General features: G+C 39.8%; 1 protein-coding gene across 1 annotated transcript in view; it reads left to right on the top strand.

Annotated features, from left to right (window-relative positions):
* The window catches only part of KCNK10 (potassium channel, subfamily K, member 10), a 68,396-nt gene that overhangs the window by 29,447 nt on the left and 29,828 nt on the right, over window positions 1-9,121 (top strand). The window contains exon 3 of the mRNA XM_010003702.1: window positions 8,357-8,474. Within this exon, the coding sequence (XP_010002004.1) occupies window positions 8,357-8,474 (118 nt within the window). The remainder of the gene's footprint in view (window positions 1-8,356; window positions 8,475-9,121) is intronic.

The following is a 9,121-nucleotide window of genomic DNA, read 5'->3' as shown; positions in this document are numbered from 1 at the left end:
AGCAGGAAGCGGTGTAGTGCTGATGTGACTATACAGCTTTTGGATCAGGGCTGGCTTGGATCACATCCTTCATCTGTCTGCAAAAGACAGGTGAACATGTTTGGTTGGCAGGGTGAATTCTGCTCGGAGGTGTTAGTTCAGGTGTGTTTCTTGTGGCAGCATCGCAGAGGTCTGCATTTCCTCCAGTTCCCCCAGTGCTGACTGATTAAAGGATTTTAGAAAAATACTAAAAGCAAGAAGTTTGTATTTCTAAATAGCCCCTATTCTCTAGCCTAAGCTATGTGTCACCTTTAATTCTTTAGTTTGCACAATATTTTTCTTTCACCTCAAACATGGTAACACTATAATAAAACACAGGCATACTGTGTCATTAGAAGGCAGATATTCTGAACAAATCTTATCATCTCCTTACATTTCAGTATGTCCTCAGGCATTATGCTGGGTAACTGGAAATAATTTTGCAAAGGTAGATTAAATGGGTTTAGCAGCTTTGCATGGGAGTGTCTTAAGGCCAAGTGATGTGAAATATTGAACAAGGCCCTTTGTATTCTTCTGTATGTCTGGGGGTGAAACTGGCTCCAGGGACGTAGTTGGGTATGCTGATAGAGAAAACTCTGATTGTAACTGACTTGCACAGAAGAACAGTGAACCACTGCTTCAGCATAATGTCAAGGGGTTAACTTCATGCTTTTGTGCCTTTGTGTTGATCTCGAAAGTGACATCTCCCTGGCCAGCACAAAGCATTTCTGCATTGCACCAAATGCTGCATCTGCCTTTACACTGTGATTTCAGACTGATGTGGCAACAACCATGGGTCCTGACTGCTGTGCTGTATGCAGTCAGCACCTGGCTACTGCTAAGCAAGATGTTTGGAATTAATGTTCTTTGACTACCTGAAAGCTGTTAGATGAAAATAGATCATTACTCTCCACAATGACTGTGGTGGTTCACCTCTGTGTTTTGGAAAGTATGAAAAAAATACAAAAAGAGAGCCTTGTATACTTTTTAATGTGGGCGTGGCTCTGGAACAATCTTTTAAGGAGGAGTGCAATGGTTTTTACAAGGCTAATGATGGAAAAGTATTATCCCTTTGCCTAAATATCAGTCTTTCAAAGGATTCTCCTTTGGAAAACCTGTAAGATATATGGCACTGTATGAGGAAGCTGCTAAAATTCAAAGTGGATAGTATAGCCTTTCTAACTTGATCTCCAATCACCCATTGTAAATATTAGCGCTGATAGCACAAATGTGAATTGCTGAGTCCTGACTGCGAAGCTCCTTCTTAGATTTCCAAAGTAATATAGTGATGAAAGCAGTGCAAATCACAGAAACACAGAATCATAGAATGGTTTGAGTTGGAAGGGACCTTAAAGATCATCTAGTTCCAACCCCCCTGCATGGGTAGAGACACCTCCCACTAGATGAGGTTGCTCAGAGCCCCATCCAGACTGGTCTAGAACACTTCCAGGGATGAGGCTTCCACAGCTTCTCTGGGTGACCTGTTCCCTAGGAAGATTAAAAGTATTTTAAATGTGCATTTATCTCTTGGGTTTTGCTTCAGGTCTGTCTAATACTAACACAATGGCAATAATTTTTTTTCTTAACAATAGCAAATATTTCATAGTACAGTTTATATTGTCTAAATGGAAATAGAAGTCTTACCTGCACATTTTTAAAGCTTATTTCTGCTTCTTAAGACTTTCATTGCAGTGAAGGGAGTTCATAATTTAATGCATTATGTGATTTACAATTTGGAACAAAGCTGAATAACAGAGTAAGAAAATGACAAAATTACATGCTCTATCTTGACACTTTTGAGTTTTTTCAGTTAGAGAGAAGTAAAATCTAGGATATGCTACTAGACAATGAAACTTCAGGTGCTTCAAGTACATTTGTCTGTATTGTACCCACCTGAACAAGTTGCATCAGGCAGCACAACTCAAGTGACTGGACAAACAGTTGAAGAGTAAAGACAGCATTAGTCGTTACACCTGCTAACATATTACAAAACTTTATTATTATATGTCAAGGCATAAGTTTATTACTTTGGGTTAGAAGGCACCTTAAAGATCATCTAGTTCTAACCCTCCTGTGTGGGCAGGAACACCTCCCGCTAGACTAGGTTGCTCAACCTGGCCTTGAACAATTCCAAGGAGGGAGGATCCACATCCCTTCAGGGTTTAATTTAGGAGTGTGACTGATTATAGTATTAAAAAAAAAAAATCACTCACCTGGGAATTAAGTCAAGTTATCAATCACTCCTGCAACTCATTAGAGTTAGCCTGTAAGCTGAAAAGGAAGCAGAACTGGAAAGAAGCTAGTTAGGATTACTGGCTAATTGTTAGTAAGCATTCATATTTTGGACAGGCACTTTTGGTTCATGTTCTGAACTACTTTTGCCATGAAGGTAAGCGAGAAAGGCAACATCCTGTAAAGATGTTTCAGTTTTCAGCTGCTTCACAGGTGATTTAGATTAGACATTAGGAATAATTTTTTTACTGTGAGGGTGGTGAAACACTGGCACAGGTTGCCCAGAGAGGTGGTGGAGGCCTCATCCCTGGAGACATTCAAGGTCAGGTTTGATGAGGCTCTGAGCAACCTGATGTAGTTAAAGAGGTCCCTGCACATTCCAGGTGTGGTTGAACTAGATGACCTTTAAAGGTTCCTCCCAACCCAACACATTCTGTGATTCTATGATTCACTAGTGTCATAAGCTAGCTTGTATTTTCAGGGTGTTTCCTTTGAAAAGGAAGAGAATTTGGGGTGTTTTCATGTGCTAGAAGAAAACTCTAGATGGAGGAGCTGAATAACAGAGTAAGAAAATGACAAAATTACATGCTCTATCTTGACACTTTTGAGTTTTTTCAGTTAGAGAGAAGTAAAATCTAGGATATGCTACTAGACAATGAAACTTCAGGTGCTTCAAGTACATTTGTCTGTATTGTACCCACCTGAACAAGTTGCATCAGGCAGCACAACTCAAGTGACTGGACAAACAGTTGAAGAGTAAAGACAGCATTAGTCGTTACACCTGCTAACATATTACAAAACTTTATTATTATATGTCAAGGCATAAGTTTATTACTTTGGGTTAGAAGGCACCTTAAAGATCATCTAGTTCTAACCCTCCTGTGTGGGCAGGAACACCTCCCGCTAGACTAGGTTGCTCAACCTGGCCTTGAACAATTCCAAGGAGGGAGGATCCACATCCCTTCAGGGTTTAATTTAGGAGTGTGACTGATTATAGTATTAAAAAAAAAAAATCACTCACCTGGGAATTAAGTCAAGTTATCAATCACTCCTGCAACTCATTAGAGTTAGCCTGTAAGCTGAAAAGGAAGCAGAACTGGAAAGAAGCTAGTTAGGATTACTGGCTAATTGTTAGTAAGCATTCATATTTTGGACAGGCACTTTTGGTTCATGTTCTGAACTACTTTTGCCATGAAGGTAAGCGAGAAAGGCAACATCCTGTAAAGATGTTTCAGTTTTCAGCTGCTTCACAGGTGATTTAGATTAGACATTAGGAATAATTTTTTTACTTTGAGGGTGGTGAAACACTGGCACAGGTTGCCCAGAGAGGTGGTGGAGGCCTCATCCCTGGAGACATTCAAGGTCAGGTTTGATGAGGCTCTGAGCAACCTGATGTAGTTAAAGAGGTCCCTGCACATTCCAGGTGTGGTTGAACTAGATGACCTTTAAAGGTTCCTCCCAACCCAACACATTCTGTGATTCTATGATTCACTAGTGTCATAAGCTAGCTTGTATTTTCAGGGTGTTTCCTTTGAAAAGGAAGAGAATTTGGGGTGTTTTCATGTGCTAGAAGAAAACTCTAGATGGAGGAAAAAAAAAAAAGTATTTTGAGATGCTGAAGACAAGAGAAGACTCTTTGAACTGTGAAGAAAAGCAATGGTAAATATCTGATTATTGAACCTTATCCATGTGCCTCCAGAGGTTGTCTTCTATATGCCCCAACTTTCCTTCTGCCCCGATCTTTATTTTACCTTATTTCCCCTAAAAGCATACCAAAAAAAAGAATTCAGATCTCTCGAGTCCTGTCTTAGTTGGTGTAGGCACCCTACTTTGTAATTTCAGTTCAAAGATACTCGGGTTGTACAGAAGATAGACTGAGCCTAAGATGCTACTGTCCTGTAGCTATGTTACTTCCAGAACTTAGCTAAGACTTTGGCAGGGAGCTAAGCCCTTTGGACTTAGATCTCTGTGTATGTCCCTTGTTGAATGCTGTAGATCTGCTCTTAGACACAGCACATTCATGGCAATCAAGTCACTATAAGCGTAGGTAGATAACTACCTGATTGTCTGTCATCTGAAGACCTTTGTGGGATAGGCAGAAATATTTAAGGGATGGACTTTCAAAGCTTATTACTTTTTATGATACCTAAACAAAAAATGCTGGCCTTGGTCTTTCAGAAATGCTGTTGTGGAAAAGTAAATATATGAGAATTTATAATCGGGATTCCTTAATCACTGTATCAGAGGTAGTGAGGTAAGTAGAGTTGTAGGGAGCAGAGAGAAAAGTTATTTAGGAATTAGTCTCTAAAAGCTGCTTGCTAATGAGAAGCATCCTAATAATCCTAACAGAGAAACATCAGAGCATGAAAGGCATTTTAAGCAACTTTTTTGTATGCTTGATAGGAATCTTCTTGCAAAAGACTGGAGAGAGAGATAATAATTAGTGGATGAGTATGATCTGTGGAGAGAAATTAATAGATTTAGAAAAGATAAGAATTTCCTTTTCTTATCAAATTCTTATCCTTTGTTACACATCGGCTAGATTATTTGAGTACTGAAGCACTGAAGAAGGGTATGCTTGTCCTTGGAAAATATTTGTCTTCTTCATGCTTGGGATCTTACTGGAGAAATTAATGAAACATAAACAAGTGAACCGACACAAGCCTTTCTTCCTAAAGAAACCAGAAGCCGTCTGTTTGATTCCTGTCTCCTCATGAGCTACACTAGCTCCCAGATATCTTGTTGCCTATGGACATAACTCTAGACTTTTTATAGATATATTTGTCTTAATTAGTGATCAAGGTACCTAAAACATTACTGAAGGCTGGCAGGTACTCACGCATGCACAAAGGAGGGTTAGATGTATGAATATCTGGGCACAGTGAGGATCACCTGCACCCCAGGGGACAGAGAGCTGGCAGCTGTGAACCCCACCACTATCAGCCAGGGAGCATGGCTGTGTCAGGGCAGCTGGGAGCATCCCCCAGCCCAGACTATCAAGCACCTCCCTGGGGACAGGCTCAGGCTGGCCTGGGAGATCAGCCCATGGGTCAGGCCACAGCTTGGAGGAGCATGTGCCTGGGCAGGGCAGGACAGCGTGGAATAGGACCCTGTCACTTGTATGGTGTTGCTGGGGCGGGGACTGGAATGGTGAAACTCCAGTAGTTTCTATTTGGTGTTAGAAGAAGATCCATGATTTTATCCATAGAGAAGAGATATTATTTCTATCTTGTGTCATGGGCTGGAATTCTTGACACCTGGTGAGACAAATTTGTGTTCACTGCACATTTGGAAGCATATCTGAAATGTCATAGATGGGAAACTGTTTTAAAATCTCGTGGTTGGTGTGAACTGGGAGATTCTTGCCATTGGTAGTGTTCTTGTTTGAGTTTTTGTTTCAGTCTTCTTTTAGCAGGATATTTCTGTGTAGGTGGACTTGTGGTGGTGGTACTAAGGCATCCTTCACTTATTTCTTGACCTGAAATTACATATTTTAGTGCTTCTAACTGTAGGGCTGCCCTCTTCTCAATGCTCCCTTTCTGTTCTCCATTGCTCTATGCAAAATGCTATGTATTAAGAGATAGCACTGGGATAGCTGGATATTTATAAATTAATTATGTCAGTCCAGCTTTAAAGAAAAAAAATATTGTCCTGGAGAAGGGAGCCTGAGAAGCTCAAAGCTACGTAAGGTAGTGGGACACTCCTTCACTTCAGGGGTTAGTGTTTGGCCCTCATAGACTTGCTAAACTGTGTAAAGTCAAATGTGATTGAAGTGTTGCAATTAGCTTCCTGGCATTCACACTCAAGGGGAAGGCAAGCAGCATTCCTTGGCAGAAGTAACATGCTGCAGTAGCTGACAGTGTGTCATGGCCTATTTAAACAGGCAACCTGTCTGTTATGTTGATTTATGCTCATGTGAGCAAACAAACAAATGGTCTCTGCTTTCACACCACCTGCAGTATGTCAGCAACTGACTGGTACAGAAGCCCTTTTGAAAGTGTTTGGTCCAAAACACTTCCTTTCTTTACATCCTTGGTTCTTGAGGTATGGACAGCTGTGAGAAATGAACCCTGGCTTTCAGCCCACATGAAATGCAACCAGTCCAGTCTGGAGCTTGCTCATGCTGTAGTTTCACAATCAGCTTAGCCTGGCTTGTAGCAGCTGTACTGTTAAAAAAAAAAAAAGGCTGATGTGTTCTTACCTCTCTAAATAAATCTGGCCTGCATTCTTGCCTATGTACATCTTCTCCTACTCTTTTCCCTTTTTGTGAAGCAATGTGATGAATAAATACAAGCTGGGGAGCAGATTAGCTAAAACTAGCCCAAGGAAAAAATGTGGGGGAGCATTTGTGATTTATCAGGTCTGTTGGAAATATAGTAAGAAACGGGTATGGAAAAGTGCGAAATAGAAGGGGAAGCCAAAATGGGATAAATGAGCCATCAGAGGGAAGAGATGAATGAGGAGAAAAGTGTATCATGAAAGCTAGGGATAGAAGTGATATTGAATGGATGTATTTAATAGTCATTGCTAAATGCACAAGATAATATGGGGTTATAGAGAAGATCAGGAGAGGAATCATAGACACGAACAGATGAGAAGTGGAGCAGTGGTAAAATAGAATGGAACACCTTGCTTTGGACATGGACTCTATAGAAAAAAGTGGAATAAAATAATCACAGTGGCCATTAATAGATTGTAAGTTGGAGGGAAAGGGAAGTGGTTAAATGACATAAGAATAGTAAAAACCAACTTGTATTGATAGGTGGGCATTCTGTGTTGATGTATGAGGCAGCACTTTGCCTCTCCTTTAGAGCCTAGCAATACATTCACTGAAATAACCAAGGCTAATTGCTCATGGCAATATTTAAGAGGAGAAAATATCAGTGAGAGAGAAGGGGAAGATCTGGCAATAGTGTAATTAGCATGAAAATGGCAACATAAAGTGAGGTTGGAACAGAATGGGAGAAAGGCAAGAAATGGTAAGAGGTAGAAAGAGAGAAGCTTGGTTCCTTTGCATTGATTTTGTGGAAATTAATCTCAGCTAAGAACATTTGGAAAGGAGATGGTAACTATGAAAGGCAATGGCTTTATCTGCTGTTCCAAAGTGAGGTCTTAATTTCTCTGTGGTGGGCAATAGATCACACGACATCTACAAGCAAGTAGAGAACATGTGCTAAAGTGAACTTAGAGAAGTTTAGCTGAATGTGCCAGGTGCTTATGAGAGATGTATTTCTGTGTTTTGGAGGCTGATGTATGTAGCTCTGTCTTCCTTTGGGCTGTGAAGGGACAATGAAAGGCAGATGTGTATGTCTCTTTGATACAATTGATACAATATGGTGCATTTTTAGAAATTCCCCAAGCAAACATTCAGCAGGCTGATATGTTTGCCTGCCTGATTTGATTCAGTGCTGTGTGAGAGAGTGACCTGAAAGCAATAGTTACCTCAGCTTCTTTTCTGGATTTAGCTGGGGTTCTCTCTACCATGCAATATTTGTGGACACATGACCATGTCCATTGTGTCAATTGAGAAGTCCCAGCTGATCTCAAAGATGTTTCATGATGTTTCCATAGCTATGGTATTTGTTAGTTTTAAATTGTTGTGTGTGTGTGTATATATATATTTCTATATATATCCTATTTTTTCTTTAGTTAGCATAAATTATAAATAACTTCATAAATTATTAATCATCTGGGAATTAAAGTCCTTGGCTGACTAGCTTCAGTTGACTTCACAAACATTATTTTTATTTACTGCCCTTCATGCTGCTTCGAACATCAGTTGTTCTCACTGGGGAATATTACCTTTAGCAGGTATTGCTACAGGAACAATATTTATGGATCTCTTAGTGGTGTTGGTCCTCTGCTTCTCAATTGTTTTGTATCTTTTGTCATTCGTACATGCGTTGTGTCTTTCTTCCACCTTAAAAGAGATTTAGTTCAGTCACATAGTCAGCTCTTGTGTACAGAGGATGCTACTATAGTTGGAGCAGTTATTAAAAAAAATCTAAATTTTACCTGTTCCCATGGTTGTAGAAGTTTCCCTTTGGAGCCTATACAGACTTGCATAGGAGATGGTAAGGCTGAGCTGTTGTCTCTGTCTTTACAGCATGCTATTGATGCCGATAATGCGGGAGTCAGTCCCATAGGAAATTCTTCTAACAACAGCAGTCATTGGGACCTTGGAAGTGCCTTTTTCTTTGCTGGAACAGTCATCACAACAATAGGTATGTGTATTGTTCATCTTTTAAAATACATAGTCACACTGAGACTGGTATAATGAAATAAATTTGAGAAAGGTAGGTCACAAAGAAACTGCATTCCTCTCAATTCTCAGAAGACATGACACTGGTATGTGTCAGGGGCATTGAGCCTCTGGGTCAATATCAGAAGCTGTTTACACAATTACAGTAGAATAAAAATGCTGAAGTGAAAACAAGTAGCACTGAGGTAGCTAAGGCTTTATAACCCTATTCTTCATGTAGGTGCCAGTAGTCTCAATTTTAACTGAGAAGATTAAGAACCACTACCCAACTAAATAACTATTCTATGGCTGTTGAGAATTTGGATTTTAATGTTATAGACTAATTTATCCATGAGGGTAGCTTTGTTCCTAAGTACGTGAAGTAATTTTGGCTTATGCTCTGAAGATTGATACAAGGAATTCTTCTCATATCCTACTCCTTTTAACTGGAAATATATTCATATAAGTAGCACATCATTTTAAAAATTCTTCCTGGCTTTCATACTAATAATTGGAATTCTACAAATTGTACACTGTGTAAAAAAAGAGAACATTTTTTTTTTTTCCACTCTAGAATTTGTGACCTTGAAATACTGACACATTTCTCTGTATTAGATGAAGTGAACCGCT

This window comes from Chaetura pelagica, unplaced genomic scaffold (assembly GCF_000747805.2).
Source record: "Chaetura pelagica isolate M959 unplaced genomic scaffold, ChaPel_1.0 scaffold48, whole genome shotgun sequence".
Classification (NCBI taxonomy): domain Eukaryota; kingdom Metazoa; phylum Chordata; class Aves; order Apodiformes; family Apodidae; genus Chaetura; species Chaetura pelagica.
This window is presented reverse-complemented; position numbering and strand designations above follow the sequence as displayed.